The following is a 26104-nucleotide window of genomic DNA, read 5'->3' on the forward strand; positions in this document are numbered from 1 at the left end:
TGATCAGCCGGTAGGAAGCAGAGAGAAACACTCTGGGCCTGGAGTGGGCTTTTGAAACCTCAAAGGTCACCCCCAGGGACACACCTTCTGCAAGGACACATCTCCCAATCTTCAACAACTGGGGACTGATCATGCAAATATATGAGCCTGTGGGGGCCATTATCATTCAAACCATCACACTCTCAGTGGTTCAATGAGCATTCATGAACATGTGTGTGTGCTGACTAGTTTTATGTTGACTTGGCACAAGCCAGAGTCACCTAGGGAGGGGGCACCTCAATTAAGAAACTCTCCATATTGCTCTATTTACAAGCCTGTGGTGCATTTTTTTTTTAAATTGAAAATTAATGTGGGTGGGCCCAGCTCATTGTGGGAAGTGCTACTCCTGGCTGGTGGTCCTGGGTGGTATCAGAAGGTAGGTTGAGCGAGCCATGGACAACTCAGGAAACAGTATTCTTTATGACTTCGGCTTCAGTTCCTGTCCAGACTTCCCTCAGTGAGGGACTGTTACCTTGAAGTGTCAAATGTAATAAGCTCCTTTCTCCCCATGTTACTTTCGGTCATGGTGTTTTTATCACAGCAATAGAAACCCTAAGACCATATGTCCTCAAAGTCTCAGCCTGACCCAGACATTTGCACTCTGATGTTCCTCTAAGCTAAGGTAAAAATTCTTATTTTTGTTCATTCCCTGATAGGTTTCTACTTACAAATAATCCAGGAAAGCTGGGTTTCCATTCCCCAAAGCTGGGGTTCTGAGGACTCCTTCATCACACTCCCACTTTAGTTTTCTCTAACACCTACAAACCCCTGCATCATTTTAGCTATGTGCTGACATTTCTCTTCATATCACTTTGTTTTCTGACAAAAGGGTCATAACCTTGTAGCCCCTGCTGGCCTCGATTCTCTGTCTCAGCCTCCCAAGTACAAGGGTTACAACTGTATGCAACCTTGTTTAGCTTAGATTTATAACTTTTGAGGCTCATGTTATTCCAATGTTCATGCTTATAGAGACTCTGGGATAAGTGAATTTGGTTGTTGGACAAAAATACCACTTACCAGGGTAGGAGCATGGGGTTAGAAAAATAGTAAAGAAAGCGAAGATGGGAGTGGACATAATAAAACAGAAACATAGGACAGCACCGGGAGGGAGCTCCAGTGAGTACTGAAATCCCCCTTGTTTAATTTTCCATACACTTTTATACCCCAATACAACAGGGGGAAGAAGACAAAAGACTGCTTTAACATGATACAAAGGACAAATAGAACAGTTACTTGCTTCAATACTTTCAGACATCAAGTCATTAGCATTCTGTGTTTAGGCAGTGAACCCACCTTAGACCAAGTATCCTGAAGGCAGCCACTCCCACGGTCAAACCTCCTATTTCAAAAGAAGGGGCAGAAGGATGCTTGAATATTCTGACCATTGGTCAGTGTGGAATGGATCTAACTGTATGGGTCATCTTAATGTCAAAAAGACCAAGTAACCACACCCTAGGTCAGGGTGTGTAGCCACGCTTGTTGTCCACAACTTTGAATAAGCTAAAACTCTCTGACCTTCAGACGAGGTGGAAATAGGCTCACATTTTTGGGCCTCCACATTTCGTGAGCCTTTCAGTACATGGTGACAGTAGGGCTGCTGACACCACTGAGTCAGAGCACCATGCTAAGCGTGGTCCCCCACACTAGATATCCGTGCGAGCAAGAATTTAGCCGTGAGATGGATTTTAATCTCCTATCTCTCGTGAGGCTTCCATTGTCCTCTCTGTGTGCATTGTGTTTCAGTGTGTGACGAGCACAAGGAATTCAAGGACGTGAAGCTCTTCTACCGCTTTAGAAAGGACGACGGAACCTTCCCTCTGGACAACGAAGTGAAGGCCTTCATGAGAGGACAGAGGCTGTATGAAAAGTAGGTCCACCGCCATCTCGACCTGGAAGAAGGGAGTGGGCTCTTTCCTTTGCTTGCTTGCTTGTTTTATTTATGTGTATCTTGCGAAGGGAGCTTAAGCTGAATCCAAGCCCTATATATATGGTCATCGGATGACCCTGAATTTCTGATCCTCCTGCCTCCACCTGCTGCTGGCCTTACACCTGTCTGTCAATCTCGCTTGTTTTCTGTGGTGCTGAGGATGGAACACAGGGCAGGTGCTGCAGCCGCTGAGCTTCTTCAGCAGCTCATCCACCCGTCTTTTACCGTGTCGACTTCAGCGTGGCTCTTCCAGGTGGGCTGGTTACATAACCGTTCCTTTTAATAGGAGAAAACTCTGTCATGTAGTTGCTTTGTCTCTTTGCCAGAAATCAACGTTGGTTTCATAAGGTCCTTGATACTCGATCACAATCCTAGTTTCTGTACCTAAAACAATTGAAGGAAACTCCGGAAGAGAGAACGGAAGGGCTCTCTTTGATGTTTGCCATCGAGTGATGCCCGTGACGTTTTCCTTGTTTGATGGATGTGTCTGTTGCAGAATCTGAAGATTCGGTCTCGCACATGCTGTGCACGGGGGACGGTTAGGGTCATGCCAGGCAATCAGGCCGAGAGCACCTTAGGGAGCAGGGTCTGTGTGAGACCCGTCTTTCAGGTCTCTGGAAGCTGAAGCACACCATACATCCCACAGGAACACATACCACAAGCCCAGAGCCTCCCAAGAGGTGTGTCTCAGTGCTAGTCTGCTTTTCTCTGACCTCTTGTTCTTCTAGCCATCCTTATTTTTATCCAGGGTAACATTTTTAGAAAGGATCTCAGAGGCAACGCCATTCCTTAATTCCGGCTGCAAGGCTTTGAACCTTCTGAAAATTTTTGTTTCTCACATAACGCCCAAGTGTCACCTGCTCCACAGTGAGTGGGTGTAGGGGTTACAGTGAGGGTTTAAGAAGCCAGACAAAGGATTGAGAGGATTAAGAGCTAAGGTTGAGTTTTAGTGAAGAACAAAGGGCTTGCACATGCTTCGTAGACTCTACCACTGACCCTTGCCCCAGCCTTCTGTGCATCTCTTCCAACCTCGCCACCTGTGCCTGGCCAATTATACGGTGAACATTTGATGGAAATTATGACTGGAGGCTAGGCTGTGTCTCAGATGTGCACAGTTGCCGAGCCTGTGTAAGACCCAGGAGGAGGAGGAGGACTGTGACGCTGAGTGTTTGGTTGGTTGGTTTGGTTTCTTGTGAGTTGATCAATATTCCAGGACTCTCTGTATCTGTTATTTACTCTCTAATCACTATTACTCAGTGTCTCAGATTGCAAGTACATTTATTTCCCCAACCTGCTTGTGAAATTAGCACTAGGACAAAGAAATTTCATATGTGTTTGACCCTAAGTGACCCAGCTGCGGTTTCACAGAGCTTGGCCTCTGCTTTGGGTTGCTGGATCATGTTTGCAACAAACTTTGGGGCCATTGAAATGGACTCTTCCATTGTGTGCGTTCTCCTTGTGTTATGGGTGACCTTTTTGTGACTTTCAGCATATTTGTAAGCTTCAGATACGTTTATAGCATTAGAAGCAAATAGCTGGTAATCTAGTCAGGTACTTTATTTACATTTTTAGAATTAAAGGGATTTTTTTTTTCCGTGACAGAAGAGGAATCAAAAGGAAAAGCCATCTCCAGTGGGGCAGGGTCCGTCTGTGTGTTTTAGCTTCTGCACCATGTGTCCCACGATGGTTCTTTTGTTCTTTCTCAGTGCCTGGCACAATAAATGTTGTTGAATGTACAAAGGACTTGCCGTGTTGTTTCTGTGCGCCTCTGAGCTTACAGCATGGGAGATCTGCTTAATGTCAAGCCACAATAGCCAGCCTGTTCACCTTGTCTGCTTCCGAAGAGCTTACAAAGCATCTTTTTGTCGTTGTTGTTTTGATTTTGGTTTTTCAAGACAGGGTTTCTCTGTGTAGTCCTGGAACTCACTGTCTAGACCAGGCTGGCCTCGAACTCAGAGATCCACCTGCCTCCTGAGCACTGGGATGAAAGGCATGTGCCGCCACCACCGAGCACAAAGCATTGTATATTTTGTTCTGCTTGACTTTCCATACAATTCTGAGCGATATACCCATCAGGTATAATTGATTCCACTGTAAAACTGAGGACATGAGGTGTGGAGAGGCTTCAATTGTTAATTAGACCCTTAGTTAGGGAGCTAGAGATATTTCTTAAATACCTCTGGGGCTGGAGAAATGGCTCAGCAGTTAGAAACTCTTGCTGCTCTTCCAGAGGACCCACGTTTGTGTTCTCAGCACCTGCATTAGGTGACTTACAGATGCTTGTAATTTCAGTTCCGGGGAAAAGATGCCATCTTTTGGTCTGTTCTGGCACCTGCATGCTCATGGCATAACACACACACCTAAAAATAAACAAGTAAATAAGCAAACATCTTGACAGGGGAATGTCTTTAAGCCATTGTGTAGGATTGAGAGAACGCATCTGTGTGTATGTAATTGAATATGGAGGCCAGAGGGTGGCTTCAGACATGTCTCACTGTCTGTTCCTGGCGACTGTCTCACACTGAGCTCAGAGGTTGGCTAGACTGACTGCCCACGCACCCCAGAGTCCCTCCTGTCTCCACCTTCCCAGCACTGGAATTTCAGGTGTATACCATCATGGGGCTTTTCACGAGGGTGCTGGGAATCTAAACTCAGCTCCTCCTGCTTGCCTGACAGACAACTTCCTCCAGCGCATCTTTACGCCCATCTTCTTCTGTTTCCACCTTGCAAGCATTTTTCCAACTGAGCTTGGTTGGTCAGTCAGTTGGTTGAACTACTTAGGTTGTTTTGAGATAAGGTCTGTGTAGTCCTAACTATTCTGGAACTTGCTATGTAGACCAGAATGGCCTCAGTCTTGCAGCCACACCCTTGCCTCTGTCTCGCAAGTGCTGGGATTACAGGCATGGACCCAAACTGATACCTTCAGCTCTACAGTTTAATTCAAATTTCAGCTTGAAATATTTTCAACCATTCGGGAAGCTATAACAAAACATTTTCCATTGTGCTATGGACATTTTTGGTTTAGTTGTGCTGCCTGATTTGTGGTTTCACAGAACCTTTTTTGTTCTTGGTTTGTTTGTTGTACAGCCCAAGCTGGCTTTAAACTCACATTCCCTCTTGGTATTAGGATTATAGGTATTAGCCACGGCAATGTGCAGCTTAGAACCATCTGTCTATCTATCTATCTACCTATCATCTATCTATCTATCTATCTATCTATCTATCTATCTATCTATCTATCTATCTATCTTCTATCTATCTATCTATCTATCTATCTATCTATCTATCTATCTATCATCTATCTATCTATCTTCTATATATCTATCATCTATCTATCTATCATCTATCTATCTATCTATCTATCATCTGTCTATCATCTATCTATCTTATCTATCTATCATCTATCTATCATCTATCTATCTATCTATCTATCTATCTATCTATCTATCTATCTATCTATCTATCTATCTTCTGAGCCAGGGTCCCTCTATATAGCCATGATTGTCCTGGAACTCAATATTTACACCAGGCTGGCCTCAAATTCAGAGATCCATCTTCTTCTGCCTCCCAGTGTTGGTATGAAAGGTGTACACCACCATACCCAGCTGCTACATAGAATCTTATATTAAGTATTTCTTGGCTTCATGTATTTGAGGTGTTCAGTGGTTTTGATATAACTGGGTTAAAAATTATTTTTAACCACTGTTTATGTGACTCGGGTGATTTTGATACTCAGTCACTCTTGTTAAGAACTATTAACATGGGGTTGGCGAGATGGCTCAGCAGTTAAGAGCACTGACTGCTCTTCCAGAGGACTCAGGTTCAATTCCCAGCACCCACATGGTGCCTCACAACTCTCTCTAATTCCAGTTCTAGAGGACCCAACACCCTCACACACGTGTACATGCAAGCGAAACAAAAATGCACATAAAATATAAATAAAAATAAATGAACTGTTTACATCTGACTGCAATTTTACCATACTTGCTTGCCAGCAAGTTTACCCATAACCTTTCATGGGAACTTGTAGGAGACAGGAAACCCCAGGTCAGGACATGACAGCTACCTTGACCCTTAGAAGTGTCCACGGTCAAAGTACCATCGTGTGACCAGGCTGATTTTGATACTCAGTCACTCATGTTAAGAACTGTTTGGTTCCTATAAACAGCAACATGGTTGGTGACAGCTGCATGTGCACACAGTAGGTTTTGCACAGTCGCTGGTTATATTTGCATGTGCACACAGGGGGTTGTGCACATTGGCTGGTGATGGTTGCATGTGCACACAGGGGGTTGTGCACATTGGCTGGTGATGGTTGCATGTGCACACAGGGGGTTGTGCACAGTGGCTGGCGATTGTTGCATGTGCACACGGGGTTGCGCACATTGGCTGGTGATGGTTGCATGTACACATATTGTTTGTTCTGAGATAGGTCTGCTTCCCATTTGCCTTAGAGGCTATGGTATTACATGTGCATGCGCCTGCGTCTGCCTTTCCGTGGATTCCCGAGGATCCATACTCAAGACCTCAAGCTTGCCTAGCAAGCGCTTTACCCACTGAGCTATCTCCCTAAGCCCTTTAATAGACTTTTAAATAAGCCTGAGAAAAGTGTTACTTGGTTTTTGCCAAGTGGTTGTAGAAATCCCATTTCCGTTCTTGAGGAGCGATGTCACCTTCCCCCCCTGGTGTGATCTGCCGCAAATCAGAGCTTTGTTAATATGCAAAGCAGGCTGCAGCCATCTGCATTTGTCAGAAGCCCTCAGGTGTCATCCAGACTGCTAGCTGCGGTTGATTATTTAGAAATGACTTGACTTAAAGGTAAACACGTTGCCGTTTGAACAGGAGTCCAGGCCCAGTAAGTGGAGACGGATGGCGCTGCTAACTTCTGCTAAACGCTCCCCCATGCCCTGTGGTTACTTTCAGTTTGATAGAGTGGGGGATTAACTCAGGATTTCTGAAACCAAAGGAGGATGGGCCAGAGTTCCTTTCCTCTCCCTCACAGGCAGGTCTCCTTTCCAAGTCGGTTTTGTCGTATGTGTTCTGGGAAGGAAAAAGTGCTTACCCATCAGCTGTATTGTGAGGACCAGTGTAATGGAGCCTCAGCTACAGTAGGACTTTTGCATTTTAACACATAGGGCAGTGTTCCATGTATATTAAATGGAGCCTAGTATTACCCAAGCTGAGATTCTTGGCCTGTGTGAAATATTTCTCCCCATCTTTTTTTTTTTTTAAGATTTATTTATTTTTATTTATTGTGTATATACCATTCTGCCTCCATGTATGCTCACATGCCAGAAGAGGGAGCCAGATATCATTGCAGATGGCTGTGAGCCACCGTGTGGTTGCTGGGAATTGAACTCATGACCTCTGGAAGAGCAGCCAGTGCTCTTAACCACTGAGCCATCTCTCCAGCCCTCTCCCCATCTTTTAGATCATTCTCTTCCCATTTCCAAGGTCACAAAGGCTGACCTATATGAACTGCCTCAACAGACCTCACGGGCTCCTGCCTTTTAGTCTGGCTCCATCAGTGGGAGGCACTGGGATGAATTCCTCTGCTCCCAGCATACTGTTGAACGGCCACAGTTGTGGGCAAACAGCCCTCTGCTCATGCCTGTCCTCTGAGGCCCTGTCTAAACCTCCCATAACCATCGGGCTACTGGTGCTAATGACCGGGACCAACCCAGCTGTCTAGACCTGAGCCCCATCATCCTTCCTCTTGGTTTTAGTAGCTCATTTATTACAAACGGCCTTTCTGGTTATAATGTTATGCTGTCCTTTGTATTTATTTTGGTACTGTTGTGCAGTCTCATGTCTTAGGGTTTCTATTGCTATGAAGAGAAACCATAATCACAGCATCTCTTATATTTAATTGGGGCTGTCTTACAGTTTCAGAGGTTCAACCCATTATTGTGATGGCAGGAAATTTGATGCTGTACAGGCAAAACATGATGCCGGAGAAGTAATTGAGAGTTCTCCAACTGGATTGGCAGGCAGCAGGAAGAGAGAGTGATCATGGGCCTGACTTGAGCTTCTAAAAGCTCAAAGCCCACCCCCAGTGACACACTTCCTCTAGTAAGGCCACACCTCCCTATGAGACTCTGGTGCGCGCCCCCCCCCCCCCCCGCACCCTGGTAGCTCCAAGCTCAATGTGTCATCTCCTTGAACATGACCCAAACTCCTTATTCTCTTGTCTCCACCTGCCCCATCTTCCAGTTTCCACCTCCTGAGTGCTGGGTTCAGGCCAATGTCACCATGCCTTTTGTTAATGTATTTGTTTGATCCTGTTACTTTCTGACCAGACCCTGATTGGTCAGTCCTGCAATAATCAGAAAGGAAGTCTTAACTCCTTCCACTTCAGGAGGTCTGAACTGTCTATTTCCTATAAATGGGGAAGCCCCCTGTTGTAGCATGAGGGCCGGCTTGTTGGGGTTTCTGTCCTGCCCAGTACCCCAACAAGCCAGCAAGTCTCAAGGAAAATCACACGGAGTCTACATTAGGTTATAAACTGATTGGCCCTTAGCTCTGGATACTTATTAGCTCTTATCACATATTTTACCCCATTATCCTTATCTATGTTAGCCACACAGCTCAGTACCTTTTTCAGCTGGGCAGGTTACATGCTGCCTCTTTGGTGGTCTGCACAGGAATCGCAGAGGGAGCTTCCTGCAGTCTCTTTGCTCCACCCCTACTTCCTGTCTGGCTTTCCCGCCTATACTGCCGGCCTGGCCAATCAGCGTTTTATTAAAATATGATTGACAGAATACAGACAATTCTCCCACACCACCCTGTTAGTGGTCTTCATGTCATTTTTGTTTGTGTTTTTACTGATTGTGTATCTTGACTATTAAGAAGATTGAAACTGAGACATGGTCCACTGACTGACTCTTTGGCTCGCTTCATCTCTCCTGCATCACCTTTGGTTCCTGGTGCAGCCAACTCACCAAGGTAATTGTAATGTGTCTCATGTTTCAGTCTCTCCAGCATGATGGGAAATTCCAAAATCTAAGATCTTGGAGCCTCATTATCCAATTCAAATACCCTCCCCGAAATGTTTTTTAAAAGGGGGACTAGGTAAATGAATGAGTGATCATTTTCATTAGGAAAGGAGGCAGCCTGCAGCCCCCTTCTCTCTTTCTGAGCTGGGGGATGCTCACATCAGACAGAGCAAAGGTTTTACTCTTCTGAGGCTGCTGCTCTGTTCGTGCCTCTTAGTTGTAGTTTCTGCTGCTGAATATTCAAAAGTGGTGACTACGAACCCCAGCCAGCCCCCCTCAGCCTTGACTACCAACCCCAGCCAGCCCCCCCAGCCTTGACTACCAACCCCAGCCAGCCCCCCTCAGCCTTGACTACCAACCCCAGCCAGCCCCCCTCAGCCTCCACTACCAACCCCAGCTAGCCCCTCAGCCTTGTTATAATTTTGGTGCCATTCTCATTATTTCTCACATATTTCATTTGAGCCCCCTAACTTCTCTAGGAGGGAGGTATGGTCACCATTAACTCACAGGTGAGGCAAGTGAATTAGAATTGAGCAAACCAGCTGGGCACAGTGGCACATGCCTTTAATCCCAGCGCTTGGGGGGTCAGAAGCCGATGGATCTCTGTGAATTCCAGGTCAGCAGAACGAGTTCCAGGACAGCCAAGGCCACACAAAGAAACCCTGTCTCAAAGAAAACAAATCAAAACAATAAATAAATACGTATGTATAGAAACAAGCAAACTAAAATACTTGAAGACTGATCCTGGGGGCCAGCTATATGGCTCAGCAAGAGAAGGTACTTGCTGCACAGGCCCAAGGACGCGAGTTCGATTCCTGGAGCTCACATAAAGGTAGAAGGAGAGAACCAACTCCACAAAGTTGTCCTTTGACCTCCACGTGAACACCTTTACATGTGAACCTCCCATGCCTCTACTATTAAATAAAATTAACAACAACAAAAAGTTATCCTGGTCAGAAGTTGCTTATAGCATAGGTTCATTCCTTTTTCAAACTTGAAATTAGAAAAAAGGTACATGAGCATGAGAACCTCTACTTACCCCTTGGGTATATACTCTTGTTTTCTTAATAAAGCCCAACTTTGCTTCATACTAAAATAACAACAGCAATAATAATGTCAATGATAATTTTTAAAAAATTAAATTTGCTTGCAGTTAACCTGTGGAAGGAAGATAAAGAGCATTCCCAGGGTGCTTTGAAACCATTTTTTAAACATCTAGCTCTCACTGAATATTATGAATTTATCTGGAAAATGTTTACACAATCTTTTCTAGTGAAAACCCACTATTGTTGGTGAAGGAGGTGGGGCAGGGTGAGTGTAATCCGCCTTCCGTGTCAGAGGGAAAGAACCCTCGTGGAGCAAGAGGGCCTGGGGACATATTGAAACTAGGTAGTAGTGGATGTTTGAGGAATGGCACCGGTGGACCACATGGCTGGGTCTCTAATGGCAGATAGGGACTCTTCCATCATTGACAATTGGTGTGGTGACTCCCTTGGCTGGCGGCTTTGTGTGAAACCCTGGGACGATTGCATGGACAGTGTGGTTGCGTTGCTGGTCAGGCTTTGCTGGCTAAATGAAAACATCCGTGCTCAATTACAGCCCCTTCACACGGGGCTTGGGAATGAAAATAAAGGCATTATTCCGCCAACTGGCAAAAGCAGTTATTAATTCTAGATTCCCCCCTCCCTGAAAAATTCCTTCCTACTACAAAGAAAGAAAAATCCAACTATGGTTTTCAAATTTATAGAAGTTAAATTCTCAGCTAAACTTTTGACTATGAACCCGAACTGTAACATCCATAAAGTGCATGTGTAGCTCACTGTGGAACTGAGCACATTAGTGCCCTGTGGAGCTACTGCCTCAACATTTTAAAACCATCTCTGTAGTCCACCGTAGCTTAACATTATAAACAAATTAGCTTTGGTGTTTTCTAGAATATGAAACTATTTTTCTAAAAAGTAATTTAGCCTTTGGGTCGTGGCAGCCATTTTCCAGTAACTCAACCCAAATAACAAACATTACGACAAAGAAGGGGCCACCCAATGTATGTTTCCTAGGCCTTTTAGGAAGCACAGAGTCATTCCTCTGGCCATATATTCGAAGGGTGATACTATAGACACCAAGGAAATGCACACTGTTATTAAAAAAAGTAATGTCACTTAAATGTTACCATGGGAAAACAGGAAGAGGTTGTGACATCTTTCTGAATGCCGCAGGTGTCGTTGTAAACAACCAAATTAAGGGTAAGATTCTTGCCACGAGGAGAAATGTGCAAACACTTATTAAGCACTCTAAGAGCAGAAGCAGCTTCCTGAGATGGGTGAAGGAAAAACAATCAGAACAGAGTAGGAAGCTGAAGAGAAAGGCACACGATCCAACAGTCTGCTCCGCCCAAGAGGCGTTCACTCTGTGAGGACAGACAGGCAGGAACCTGGGTTGCTGGAGCCCATTCCCTGGGAATTCATGGCTTAATGGACAAAAATAAATGGAGGCTCTAGACTGCATCATCTTGTTTTCTTTTTCAATACAGCTTCTCTGTGTAACAGTCTTGGCTGTCTTTGGAACTCTGTGTAGATTAGACTGGCCTTGAATTTATAGAGATCTGCCTACCTCTGCCTCCTGAGTGCTGGGATTAAAGGTGTGCCCTCCATCCCACCCCTTCTAGGCTGTATTTTGTTGTTGTTGTTGTTAAGTAAGTTAACTACTTTGGTTTCCCTACTTCAGCCTCTAGCCTCTCCATAGCAGATTCCTGGACTATTGTCCAAACTCTGCAAGGGTCAACTGCTGGGTGTGAGGCAGTTGTGCGTGCACATGCGTGCATGTGTGTGTGTGTGTGTGTGTGTGTGTGTGTGTGTGTGTGTGTGTGATGTGGTCTCTGCTACTGTGTGCCACTCACTATGGTAAGTGCTTTAAACAGATGGATTCTGAATCTCACGGACTCTGTTGAGCTGTCGTTGTCTTCATTACAAATGAAACTCTGAGTCAAAGGTAGTGGAGCATGCCTGCAATTTCAGCACTAGAGAGGTGGAGGCAGGAGGATCAGGAGTTTAGGGCCATCTTAGGGCTACATAGTGGCTTCCAGGCTAGCCTGGACTACACGAGACTGTCTGCAAAAGCCAACTAATTAACTAGGTAATTAATTAATTCTAAAATAAATGAATAAATTAAGACTAGAGATATAGCTCAACTGGTAGAGTGCTTGTCTCGTGTGCAGCAAGTCCTTGGTTCGATTCCTTGCCACACATAAATTCAGCGAAGTATCATACACCTGCAATCCCAGCACTCAGGAGGCAGACACAGGTGACTCAGAAGTTCAAGGCCTTCCTCGAGGCCAGTGTGAGCTGTTTGACACACCGCAAATGTAAAACAAAGCTCAGATCCTAGAGCCCAGCCAGACCCAGATGGCCAGCCGATTTAAGTCCAGGACGACTTCCTTGAGGCACTACCTCTCTGGAGCCCATGTGCTGTGCTCGTAATAGTCCAGAAAGAAACGTAACCGGCCAGATCACATTCCCTCAGTGTGTCCCCAGGGGGTGTTGCCTTTATTCCTCTTGCTTCCTTCCTGCACTAGGACAGATTTATCCACCATGAAGAGTCACTTTCTGCTTTTGCAGCCCATTCCTTGGCAGTGGCAGAGGTTCCATGCTCCTGATTAGTGCCTGTCCCAGCCTGCCCTCCATAGCAATTGGTCTTTCATTGCAGATAACCTCCTAATGGCTTCCAGCCAGTGGACCAGCTCAGAGTTCTATGTGAGAGTGGATTCCAGCTATTCAGAAGCTCACTTACTTTCCTTCCTTCTGGTGGTGCACACTAGGGACCTTGCTCTCGGTGAGCAGAACTTGCCAGAGTGTGGGCAAGTGCCTGTCGTTTACTAAATGGAAGCGAGACCACTGTGGTGGAAAATGAACCCGTGACCAATCACCCTTGCACAGAAACATCTCAGCTCTGTGCTGCCACCCCTCAGAACTGGGTTCAGAGTTTTTCTGGGGCGCCCCTCGTCTAGAGATGCTTAGCCTGTCTAGTTGCTGCATATTGCCCTTGCTTATCTCTCACTGTCCCACAGCCAACCCCTCCTGACCACTCGTTCTTGTTCCTTGATCTTCTGTGCTATCTCACTAGCTCCCAGGGAAACTTATTTTGTTCTATTTTTTCAAAATTTGAGCCATGGTTTTATGTATCCCTCGCTGGCCTCAAATTTCTCATGTAGCCAACACTGGCCTTGAATTCTCAGTTCTCAAACCTATATATTCTAAACTTTACTCAGGTATCTGAAACAGGAGGGTTTCCTTGGGTTGAGAGCTAGCCTTGGTGACATAGTGAGCTCTGGTATAGCCTGAGCTACAAAGTGAAACCCTACCTCCAAAGTTAATCAACAAACAGAAAGCTATTTTAAGGGCGTGCTTATAATTTAGAATTATAATTAGGTAACCTGGTTTGTTTGGTGGATCCATAGATTAAACCAGGACCTCACACATGATTGACAAGGGTGTTATCATTAGCTTCATCTCTAAGTCGACCTACTGTAAAAAGAGTAGGGACCATTTCTCCTCTGCTTTATATTACTTCAATGAGGACCCAGGACTATACACACATCCTGTAGCCACATAGATGGTTCACCTGAAAAGCCTGAGGTGGTGGCTCCTGCTTGTCATTATACTCAGTTTTAGTTTTCTTTCTTTCAGTAACCATGCTTGTTGAGATAAGACTTGCTGTGTGTAGTCCTAGGTACCTACTTGTGGTTGTCTTTTTTTTTTTTTTTTTCTCTTTGGGAGCCCGCCACCCAGCTCTCAAATAAATACGCAAAATTTTATTTTTACTTATGAGTGCCCAGACTTAGCCTGGCTTGTTTCTAGTCCGCGTTTCTTAAATTATCCTGTGCACCATATGCCTCTGGCTTTTATCGTTCTCTATTTCTGTATACCTTTCTTTACTTCTTACTCCTTGGCTTGCTACATAGTTAGGTGGTTGCTCCCTGGAATCCTCCTCTCTTCCTCTTTTTGCTCCTCGATCTTCTCTTCCCAGAGTTCCCCTCCTATTTATCCTCTCTGCCTGCCAGCCCCGCCTATCCCTCTCCTGCCTAGTTATTGGCCATTAAGCTCTTTATTAGATCAATCAGTTGTTTTAGGCAGGCAAAGTAACACGGCTTCACAGAGTTAAACAAATGCAACATAAAAGAATGCAGCACATCTTTGCATCATTAAACAAATGTTCCACAGCATAAAGAGATGTAACATTTCTTAAAATAATATTCCACAATACCTAGTACGTACTATGTAGGCAAGACCTTGAGTCTTCTTACTTTATTTCTGACCACATGAGTCTTTAATTTGCTAAACGATATGGTTAGGATTAAAGCTTTGACAGCTGGATCCAACCTTAACTTTCTGAGATCCCAGCCTCATGGCAGAGGTACTGGCCGGAGCCATGTTTATTGTCACAACTCTATGGCATTTCAAGGTCCCTGCCACCATCAAGAAGCATGCTATCGGCTCTCATAACACCATCTAAGTGTTTCGTGACAGGGCCTCTTAAAAGAGCTGCAAAGTTTCACAGCTAAAGCTGAGTCAGGAAGCCTTTCTTAAATGAGAGCGCTTGCCTCTAGCAAGCAGAGCCCACCCGAGAAAGTGCTGCTACCAAGAAGCTGTGCTTAACTCTATTCTTTCCTATCTAGAATAACTTCCCAAGCTCTCTCGGGCTTTATGTGGCTGCAGTTGTACACACATTGGGTACCATTCTGTTGATTGCGGTTTCTGTCCTGCCACGTCCTGCAGCTGTTAAGTCCCAAAGAATCACACAGAGGTCTACATTAATTATAAACTGATTGGCCATTAGCTCAGGCTTCTTATTAACTCTTATAACTTATATTAGCCCATTATTCTTGTCTATGTTAGCCACGTGACTCCGTACCTTTTTCCGCGAGGCAGTCACATCTTGCTTGCTCTGTGTCTGGATCATGGCTCGACCTTGTGTCGTCTTGCCTCAGCTTCCTGAGTACTGAGATTCTAGGTGTGTACCACACCTGGTGATGTGGTACAAAGCTGAGCCCAGGGCTTAGTGCACAATTAGCAATAACTCTTCCAACTGAGCTACATCCCCCAGCCTCCTGAGTGCTGGGATTTCATGCCCAATGGATATGGGAGAAACTTGAAGTACTCAGATGGATACCAGACAGGATTTACTGATAAACTTGCTTAGGAAAAAGCAAGTTTTCCTAAGCAAGTTTATCAATATATATTATTAGTCAGATCTAATAAAAGGGTGAAGTCTCTAATATGACTGGAAGGTAAGACGTATACTAACCAGATACGTTAGAAACTGTGAGAGAGAACATTCGGTACCAGTTTAAGATTGCTGGGAAAGTTTCTGCCAATATTTATTCTCCAAGATTGGCCTCCAGTTGGGCTTTGTTCCTATGACTGATGGAGACAACTGTGAGTTAGAACCGGCTGGTAGGCCCCGCCCCATGTCAAAGAACAAGCCTCCAAGAGTCTGTTCCAGGGTGCAGCTCAGGGTCACAGTCATTAAGTCCTGGTCTTGTCATTAAGCACCCTGTGTTCTTATTAGAAAAAAAATCATAATTCTGCCAGGTGGGCAAGATGACCCGGTGAAACAGCCATCTGAAAACAACACTGGTGTACTTAAGAAAGAATTCCGGCGGCATCTCTATTGGATAAATCTCCCATCTGCCAAAGTCACCAGACTTCTAATCTCGTGTCTCTTTTTAAATTGTTCAAAGTGTATCCTGGGACTGGGACCTATAAGAAATTTAAAGATGACAACTCATATGGAATGTCTAAGCCTAAGGGGTAGATAAGACTGTAAAACATTCTACATGAGGTGGCTGTACCTTGGTTGTTGGTCTCACCTGAACAAATGCTGTTAAAGAGACCATCCTCCCACACCTTGGGGTTGGAGAGATAGATGACTCAGCAGTTAAGAGCACTGGCTGCTCTTCCAGAGGACTTGAGTTCAATTCCCAGCCCTTACATGGCAGCAGACAACTGTCTGCAATCCGTTATCCAACACCCTCACACGGTCATACATGCAGGCAAAACACCAGTGCACATGTGTGAGCACACACACACACACATACAGAGTCTTGTGTGAAGCGATGTCTCAGTGAAGAGGTATATTATTTCTATAAAACAACCAATACTTCTATTGTCTGAGGATTATGAAAATATGTACAATAAATAATAATTTTGTTTTTCTAATGAGCCCTTATAAAGCCCAGCTCCCCTGCCAGTTGTCGGGCAAGTCTACGAGACTTGTGTTGTTTTGAACTGAGGGCAACGACTCCCCGTTTCCATCGCTTTTGTGCAGTGTTTGGTTAGACTACTGAAGTCAAATGAAGCCTTTTTAGAATGGCTGTGGTTTCAAATCCATACTTGGCTTCTCTCTCAAGTTCTGTAAATGACTCTTCAGAGAACACTAAAAACTCTAGGGAATGGGGAAATTACAGCTTGGGTTTCAGAATATTAGTGTTTTGTTTGCTTCCGCCTAATTCAAAATAGCAAACAAAGAGGAAGGGCTTTTATCCTTCAGAGAAAAGTAACACACCATGACTGTTGCCGGTGGTATTTGCTTAGCTTTCCCACAGTTGGTTAGAAAATATTTATTAAAAATCTAACTTCTACCTCCTCCAAATTTAGTTTTCTAAGACATAAAAAACGTTTTAAGACACCATGGGATTCTGTCTTTAGGAGTTTCTAGTTTGGTTGGAGGGGTAAGAATCATGTATTATACCTAGCCTGGAGGTGTGAGTCTTTGATCCCAGCTTCCACTGCAAGTTGAAGGCCAAATTGACTAACACAGTGAGACCCTGTGTTAAATAAAAGCTAAGAGCGTTAGTCTATAGAGAGCTCCGTCAGTTCACCCCCCGAACCTCCATGATTAAAAAAAAAAAATCCATGTATGATGCCACGCTTGTAATTTCAGTGCAGGGAGGTAGAAGTCGAAGGATGTTGGTGGCTCACTGGCCAGCTTAGTTTCAGACCAGTGAGAGACCTTGTCTCAAAAAAATGTGGATATTGTCTGCAGAGATGGTAGATATATATATATATATAGATAGATAGATAGATAGATAGATAGATAGATAGAAAGAAAGAAAGAAAGAAAGATTATAGATAGATAGATAGATAGATAGATAGATAGATAGATAGATAGATAGATAGATAGATGGGTGGGTGGGTGGACGGACAGACAGACAGTCTGTTGTCATCAGGATGGGAAGCATGGCAGTATAAAGGTAGGCATGGTGCTGGAGAATTAGCCGAGAGTTCTACATCTGGATCCTCAGGCAGTAAAAGTCAAGACCTTGTACTAGGCCTAGCTTGAGCATATATGACCCTCAAAGCCCGCTCCCACAGTGACACACTTCCAACAAGGCCACACCACCTAATAGCATCACCCCCTATGGGCCAAACATTCAAACACAGGCATCTGTGGGGGCCATACCTATTCAAACCCCCACAGTTAGGATGCATGGTAATTGCAAGGCAGCCTGGGTTACAAAGTGATACCCTGCACACTTTGTGTGGGTGGGTGGGGGTCTGCACACATACACAATAATTGTAGGAGAAAAACCATGGCTTTAAGTTCAGTTGTTTTTTTTTTTGTTCTAATTTTGTTTACAGAGAAAGGATGAAAGAACTATGTAGGTTAGGTTGCTGCTTACTTTGAATACTTTAGTAGAGACTTGACGATTGAACTGATGGTGGCAAACATGGTTCCCCCTCTCCGTTCAGCGCCTTCGTGCGAGACCTCCCTCCATGCCTCTGCCCTTTCCTTCTGGCTAGTGCGACCCTCATCTCCACAAAGCACTGGACGTGAGCCACTGGGCCTACCTAGACCTCAGCCCTCCTTTCCCCTAAAACCAATTTCCTTTGTGCAGTAAACATCCTGTGTCACGGGGCCAGTCACTCTTCTGGTTTTTGAGATAGGTTTTCACTTACATAGCCCAGGCTTCCTGAATGAGCTGGAACTCGTCATAAACCTCAGCTGGCCTCATAGCCTCATGATATTTTAACTACTCCCAGCTTCCTTTCTGTTTGTCTTGAGACAGAATCTCATGTAGCCTAGGCTGGCCTCAAACTCTCTCACTCTCTCTTCAAACCCTCCCTCCCTCCCTTCTTCCCTCCTTCCCTTCCTCCCTTCCCTTTTTTCTTTTTTCCCAAGACAGGGTTTCATTCTGGAGCTCTGACTGTCCTGTAACTCACTGCATAGACTAGGCTGGCCTTGAACTCACAAAGATCCATCTGTCTCTGCCTCCCAGCTGCCAGGGTTAAAGATGTGCACCCTAAGCCTGGGTTGGCATCACACTCTGTTTAACAGGAAGTGGGCTTGAATTCCTGATTCTCCAGCCTCTACCCTCCCCAGTGCCGGAAATATGCAACACCATGCCTTGCTTGCCCCAACTTCTGGCCCTGCGCACAATTCTCATATTCCCACATCACACAAGGCCTGCCTGACCCTCTTGAGTTTCTTTCAGTGCCCAAGGAGATGACTACCGGCTTATTTCTATTCCTGTTTTGGCACCTGAATGGGGCAGTTCCTTCTATTGTATGGCCTTTCCTCTGGGTTAACGTGAATCTGGGAAACTGGACTCTGATACCCATCGGGAGAGGTGGAAATGAGCCCAGCAGCATCAGCAGAATCTGCTGAGTGTTGGCGGGAGTCAAGGCTCAGCCATGTGTAACTGTGTCGATGGGCGGCGGCCTTATGCCGTGATTACGGGCCAGTACAGACACAGCTTTACTAAAAATCCATTTGCGCTATAAGAGGGAGGATGTTCCAGAGCAACAGTCACACTTTGGATTACAAATTAAAATGGGATTAAAGTCCTTGTTGGTGGAAATATATAAAGAGTCTTAATTTTGATGCAGCGTGGGAGTTGAATCCCCACCCCATAGTAGCCCCATAAGACTTTTAGTGTAGCTATTATCATCTACGGGATTGAATTTATTTTGCAGGTTTGTAGCACAAGTTTCTGACGTACTTAAGGCAGAATATGATTTGAGGGGCAGGATCATTCTTGAAATAGGGTATTATGATGTAGCCCTCACCAGCCTGGAACTCACTCGTAGCTCAAACTAACCTCAAACTCACAGCGACCCTCCTGTCTCCGTCTCCCGTTGAACATTGGGCTTACAGGCATCAGCCGTCATATCTGATCAGGCATGATGACTGTCGCTTGTCTGTATGATCACATTCAGACCGCACAAAAAGTTCTCAACTAGGCACAAATATTTTTTGAATTAGTACATTTCATATTTATTTTATATATTTAAATTCATTTTAGTGTGTGTGTGTATGTGTGCGCGCGCGCCATGGGGTACATGTGGAGGACAGCCTGTGGGAGTCAGTTTTCACTTCTGCCACGTGGGTCCCAGGGATCCAACTCAGGGCATCAGGCTTGGATAGTAGGTACCCTGACAAGCTGAACCATTTCTCTGACTCTAGACACCATTCCCATTCCAGGTTTACTTGTGGGGAATTAGTCAAATAACCAAGTGAGCGTGCTTCAAAAGGACCTTCAAAAGTACCAGGTAGAGAAGTAAAATAGAGAAAATGCAGATGATAATCGAGGACCCTGTGGGTGGGGATAGAGAAAACACAAACAGAGAGACTGCAAAGCTGTGGCTGAGTTATAGATGTTTAAAGTAGCATTTGGTGACTAAAATAAGTAACTGCAGTTATTCCCCAAAGACAGTCCCAAGCATTCCGCCCTTCTATCTAAGCATGTGTGTGGTTTTCTAAAGAGGCGGCACGGATGTCGCCTCCCCCTGATATTCTCTGACCTTTGAGCCTTGGCAGTAAGGCTGCCGTGGTTGGCTGGTGTTTGACAGCTATGCCAAGATGTGCAATAGGGGAAGAATATTCTTCTAGTGCAGCGACAGCTGGATAGCCGCACGCAGGAATGAAATTGGCTCCTTACCTCACACCTTATGTAATGAAGTCAAACTGTGTCATTGAACTAAATATAAGAAAAGAGAACAAGAGAGAGATTAAAAAAAAAACCCACTCTTGTGCTTGGGCAAGGCAAAGGCAAAAGCAACAGAGTAAAAGAGGTAAATGGAACCACGGAAGCATTAAAAACCTGTGCTACGATCGGTGCTTTAACGATGGGAACTGATAAATCACGATAGGAGAAAGATATTGAAGCATCATATGGCTAATAAGACACTCACCTTCGGACCACGCAAATCATTCATAAAACTCAACAATAACGAGTAACGACCATCCAGGCATTGTGCACGGGTCTGTAATTTCAACATTTGGGTGGTGGAGGTTGGAGGGTTAGGAGTTCAAGGTCATCCTTGGCTACCGGAGAAAAACAATTTTCTGTCTCTCAGAAAAACTATAGCACAATAGGCATAGAACCTCCAAGCCATTTTTCCCCCAAAGGAGATGTGAAAATTAGACAATAGATGCCTGAAAAATGATCAAAGTCATTAGTCATCAGGGTCATACAAATCAAAGCCTCAATGTGATACAACTTCACACCCACGGAGTGATTGTAATGAAAAAGAACAGATGATAATGATTTTTTGGCTAGAATGTGGGGAATTTGGAGAGCAGTCTGGCAGTTTCTCAAAAAGCTAAGCAGTTGCCATATGGCTGAGCAATTCCATTTCTGGGTATATAATGAAGGAAAAAATTAAATACACACACAAAGCCCTTGTATACTCAAGCATCATTTAATAACATAATTAGAGAAATCTGTTCTTAGGCAAGTTTGCGTGAGCATTCTATAGCACACTGACCCAAACCTAGGCAGTATAGGCTGTCTTGTATGTATGTATAGTTTAGTGCTTCTAAAGCTGGGATGAATAAAAGCCATATGATGTTAAAATAGAGAACCAGGCATAGTGGTGTATACCTATATTTACAGCATTTTGGAGGCGGGGGATGCAGAGAGCTGGACCAGCCTGGGTGACATCATCTATTAATAGTTGTGGGGTTTTGTTGGTTTGTTTCCGAATTGGAGGATGAAAATGCTTTTACCTGGCTTGTGTGGGTTGCTGCATAGTAAAAACGATTGAATTGTGTCAGCTAAGTGAGTCATCTTAGGTTTATGAATTACAGCAGAATACAGCTAGAAGGGACAGAGAGAAGGAAGAAGGGGAGTCAGCCTCCTAGTTGCAGCTGCTTCTGCATCCGGGAGCCCTGAATCTCCACGTGTGTAGCTCAGGGTGCCTTCCAGGACAGGGGCTGTATCAAGACATCATGCAGCGTTGACTATTCGTCTCTGGCTTCCGCTTCACACAATTGTGGAAGTGGCCTCGCAACCTGACCTAGAGCCACAGAGGGACTGCCAAATTCAATCCTGGGAAACAACGCACAGAATACTTAAGAGACAAATGATCACTGTTCAAGCCACCAAGTTTGAGAGTAATTTTTTTGCTTCTTTAAAAAAATTATTACCAGTTTTAATCTGCTTGAGTATTTTGTCTACATGTATGTCTATGTACCATGTGAGTGTCTGGTACTTTATGGAGGCCAGAATAGGGTATTGGATCCCCTGAAATTGGTGTTGTAGATGCTCATAAACTGGCATGTAAGTGCTGGGAATTGAACCTGGGTCCTCTGGAAGAGCAAGCAGTCAGTGCCAGGTATTGGGGTTCAACCTGAAGATCAGAAAAGTAAAGCAGCCAGCCACTGGCTCTTACCTCTACCTCAGATCAAAACAGTGAACCTGCCTCCAGGAATCCTCAGAATGAGACTTCTTGACTGAACCGAGAGCTGTCTCCTCCCTTCTTAAATTCCTCTCTAGTGCTAGGATTAAAGGCATGCACCGCTACCATCCAGCTTCTGTGATGAACTAGCTTGGCTACTGGGATTAAACGTGTGTGCCACCACTGCCTGGTCTGTATGGCTGATGAGTGTGGCTCTTTTACCCTCTGATCTTCAGGCAAGCTTTATTTATTAAAACACAAGTGAAATCTATCGCTACAAATCAGATCAAATAGTAAGTCAGATTCATACTTTAGCGTGGAGACTTCATATAAATACTAAACTCCAATCCCAAGAAAGACTTGGGCTTAAAAAGAGGAAGCAGGAGGGGGATGTTTCTGGATTGTTAGGGGAAATGAGTAGGGAGGAGCTGAGGACACTGGAGTTTTAAATGGCAGGAGACGAGCCTGCCAGCTGGCCCCTTTCCTGATCCTTGGCAGGAGCAGCTAGCCAGCCACTTGTCCAGAGGCCGCCAGCTACTTAGAAGGAATTCTAAAGGACAGAGCAGGTCATGTTTCTGGTTACAAGAGCATCGTGAAGTAACCCTGTGCTCTTGTCCTCAAAGGAAAAGCAGCCGTGCAGGAAGAAGCTGAAGTGGAGCTAAAGGTTCAGAGCCTGCGCCAGAAATAGAGAGAATTTTTAAAAATCAGTTTCATTACATTATTTATTTGCTCATCTAGTTTGCGTGTGCATGTGTATGTGTGTGGAAGCAGGCATGCCATGGCACACATGATGTTCAGAGGACCAGTCTGAGCAGGTAGGTTCAGTCCTTCCACCGTGTGAGTCCTAGGGACAGAACTCAGGGCATCAGTCCAGGAGGGGAAGTGCCTTTACCAAGTCAGTCATTTCATCAACCTGTGGAGAGGGCTTTACTTACTTACTTATCTAAAGACAAAATTTTGGTGGAGTCAAGCCCAGGCTGGACATGAATAAGAGAGACTTCCACCTCTACCTCCTGAGTATTAGGGATAAAAGGCATGTGCCACCACACCTGGCTTTGTGAGGATGGCCTTTTTAGCATGTACTTGGATGCCGTAGCAAAAAATACATGCATGTAAGAGGAGAGAGCCGCTTGTTGGTTCCCACTGCCCAGAACTGAAATAATCACACAGAAACTGTATTATTTAAATCACTGCTTGGCCCATTAGCTCTAGCTTCTTATTGGCTAATACTTACATATTAATTTAACCCATCTCCATTAATCTGTGCATCACCACAAGGTCGTAGCCTACCAGTAAAGTTTCAGCACATCTGTCTCCAGCAGCAGCTCCATGGATTCTCTCTGACTCCACCTCCTTTCTCCCAGCATTCTGTTTAGTTTTATCTCCCTAGCTCTGTTCCCCTATAGCTCTGCTACAGGCCCAAAGCAGTTCCTTTATTAACCAATGATATTCACAGCCTACAGAGGGGAATCCTACATCACATGCAAATGAGCTTGATTTATTCATTCAGCAATTTATTTATTTATTTATTTTGCAAACATGTTAACACGAGGAAACACCTGTAAACAGCTCAGGTGGGGTCCAGTCAGCAGATGATTCCTGGGTGGTTCTAGAAGAGGTACAGTGTTCAGATTTATAGAGCCCTGAAAGTTCTCACAGGAAATAATACCTAAAGTGGGAAAACATAGGAGACTAGTGTTTCTTCTATTTTCATTCAGAATATTGTGGGCATCAACAGAAGTGGTGATGTCATTTGTCCTGTTCGTGCGTCCTTCTTCTTTCCCCGCTGGAGTCTCATCACCAGCGCAGGCTCCCAGCACTCCCAGACATTGCAGGGCTTTCTTCTGTGTCATTTTGTTTCTAAGTCTTGGCAATACTACTTCCTCTTTCCCTCAGTGTTCAGTGATACACAGCACGTCGGGCCTTTTTTGTTGTTGTTCTTTATTAATATCAGTGTGTGTGTCATTCATTGGTCGGTTATTGAAAAAAATGCTAAAATGTTCTGTGATGTACTATTTCTTCTAGATCTATGGGTCACATGGGGGCCCCTCTGCTGGTTTCTCTTGGGCTCCTTCATGGGATTGCTGGTTGGTCAGACAGACAGGGTTTCTGTTGGACTAGCAGGTCCAAGATGGCCTCCATCATGCATCTCAAACTTGGTCCTGGCTATCACCGTGCACCCTGGTTCCCCTAGGGACCTTTCTTCTAGGCGCCTACACCTGCTTCTTACATGGTCATTTCTTTATGGCACTCCAGGTAAAGGCAGGCATTTGTCAGGAAGCCTCCTGGTCACTTTGCTTCATCCTGTTGTCCCGAGGCCAGCCACAGGTTCAGGAGATGTTAGAACAGACTCAGCTTCTCCATGAAAATGCAGGGAACTACAGTCATTTGTTCATGATACATCTCTTACACAATGTCGCTATCATTCTGCCTCTGTGTTGAAGTACATTGTTGTACTTCTGTTCTACTGAATGGAATCTTTAGTGTTCGTATCAACCCAGCTGCTACTAACCTCAGGGAAACATTCGAAGAGTACTTTCTAAGGTAGAGTAAAGTGCCAAAGAGGATCAACTTGGGGGAATGATGTAGCCAAACTGATTTTGCATGAATTCTGTGGTATGCCAAATAAGGTTTATAATGAGGTCTGATAATATGGTAATCACTTTTATAAATAACTCTTGCAATCTCTCTCTCTTGTTCTTGTTTGGGCTTTTATTATTGTTTTGATTTGATTTTGTCTGAGACAGCATCTCACTATGTAGTCCAGGCTTGCCTCAAATCCGTGATCCTTTGCCCTGTCTCCCAAGTGTAAGAATCGCTGACATAATGGGAGCAGATGCAGAGATCCACAGCTAAGCTCCCAAAGTCCAGTCAAAGAGAGGGAGGAGGGATTATATGAGCAAAGGGGTCAAGACAATGATGGGGAAACCCAGAGACACCTGACCCGAGCTAGTGGGAGCTGACTGACAGCCGGGGAACACACATAGGACCCAATTAGACCCTCTGAGTGTGGGTGACAGTTGTGTGGCTTGGGCTGTCTGTAGGACCATGACAGTGGGACCAGGATTTATCTCCGGTATATCAACTGGCTTTTTGGAGCCTTTTCCCTGTGGACGGATACCTTGCTCAGCCTCGATACAGGGGTTAGTGGCTTGGTCCTTCCTCAACTTGATTTGCCAGACTTTGTTGACTCCCCACAGCAGGGCTTACCCTTTCTGAGGAGTGAATGGGGATGGGGGGGGGGAGGTGGTGGGGGAAGTCGAAGGAAGAAGGGAGGGAGGAGGAACCGTTTTAAATAAAAAATCTAAAAATCTCAGTTAAAAAAAAAATCACTGGCATCGACCACTATGCCTGCTGAGCTCTTGTGCTTTTTTTTCCACCAAAGATTGGTAATCCATGAATCAGGAAAGGAAGCAGAGCAGGTACTACCTTCCTCATTTAGTGTCTCATTTGTTACTGTCAAAACGTAGGTACTTGAGAATGGATTGAGAACAGGAGTGGATGCATGGCATAACTCATCTAAGAAAATGCTGTAGTTCACGAGGTTTAAAATGTAGGCATTTTAAACTAAAGTGGTGGCATTGCTGGAGATGAGAGGGCCTAGGTGTAAATGAGATTGCTTTAGGAAATAAAATGTATAGGTCGTCTGACTATATGTTGACTGGGTGACCAAGACAGAGGCATCTCAACCAGGATTTTTTTTAGCAACGTAATCTATATTCTGCCACATGGCTTGTAACCTCTCCTTAGTACCACCGTACATCCAACTTCCTCCACATCTGGCTGGTAAATCTCGCAAGCCTCAGATTCTTTCCCAGAGTTCCTATCTCTCCTCAGAAGTCCTGCCTATTCTCTCCTCCCTAGCTACGGGCCATTCAGCTCTTTATTAAACCAATCAGAAGGTGAGGAAGGACAGGCACCTCTTTACGTAGTGTACAAAAAGATTATCCCAACAGTAGAGTATCCCAGTCTAGTTGAGACCTAATCAGGAGTAGGAGCTGCCTCTTGCCTGCTCTGTCTAATAGAGGCTCCATAGCCAAACCAGGCTGCATGAACGGGTTCCAACCTAGGTAAACAGTCTCCACCCTTAGCATATTTTCTTGCAGTAGAGCAATGTGCACAGCATATGCTCAGGGGATAATTATCTAACCCTAGACTCCTCCATCATTTATAGCTGAATTAGATATTGTCCCTATAAATAATCTCAGTTAACTCAACGGTTCACCAAGTCAGACTTGGGTGAATGGTTTCTTTGGTTGTTATTGTTGCTCTCTTTGGGATAAATGGACATTTCTTCTTATTCTCCTGAGAAAGATATGTTCATGGAGAAATAAGAGGAAAACGGTAGTGTGTAATATCTCTAGGTAAGGGCAGTGGTCAGTATCCTCTAATGCATTGGTGTCAAAGGAAATGAAAACGGACACATGTTCTCTGATGTTGTATAGATGCATAAAAAGGTGCTTTCT

The 26104-nt window shown here is 44.7% G+C and overlaps 1 protein-coding gene across 1 annotated transcript in view; it reads left to right on the forward strand.

Annotated features, from left to right (window-relative positions):
- Window positions 1-26104, forward strand: part of Deptor (DEP domain containing MTOR interacting protein) — a 145110-nt gene that overhangs the window by 42585 nt on the left and 76421 nt on the right. The window contains exon 3 of the mRNA XM_048457142.3: window positions 1783-1906. Coding sequence (XP_048313099.1) covers window positions 1783-1906 — 124 coding nt within the window. The remainder of the gene's footprint in view (window positions 1-1782; window positions 1907-26104) is intronic.

Source organism: Myodes glareolus, chromosome 19, assembly GCF_982192425.1.
Source record: "Myodes glareolus chromosome 19, mMyoGla1.1, whole genome shotgun sequence".
Lineage (NCBI taxonomy): Eukaryota > Metazoa > Chordata > Mammalia > Rodentia > Cricetidae > Myodes > Myodes glareolus.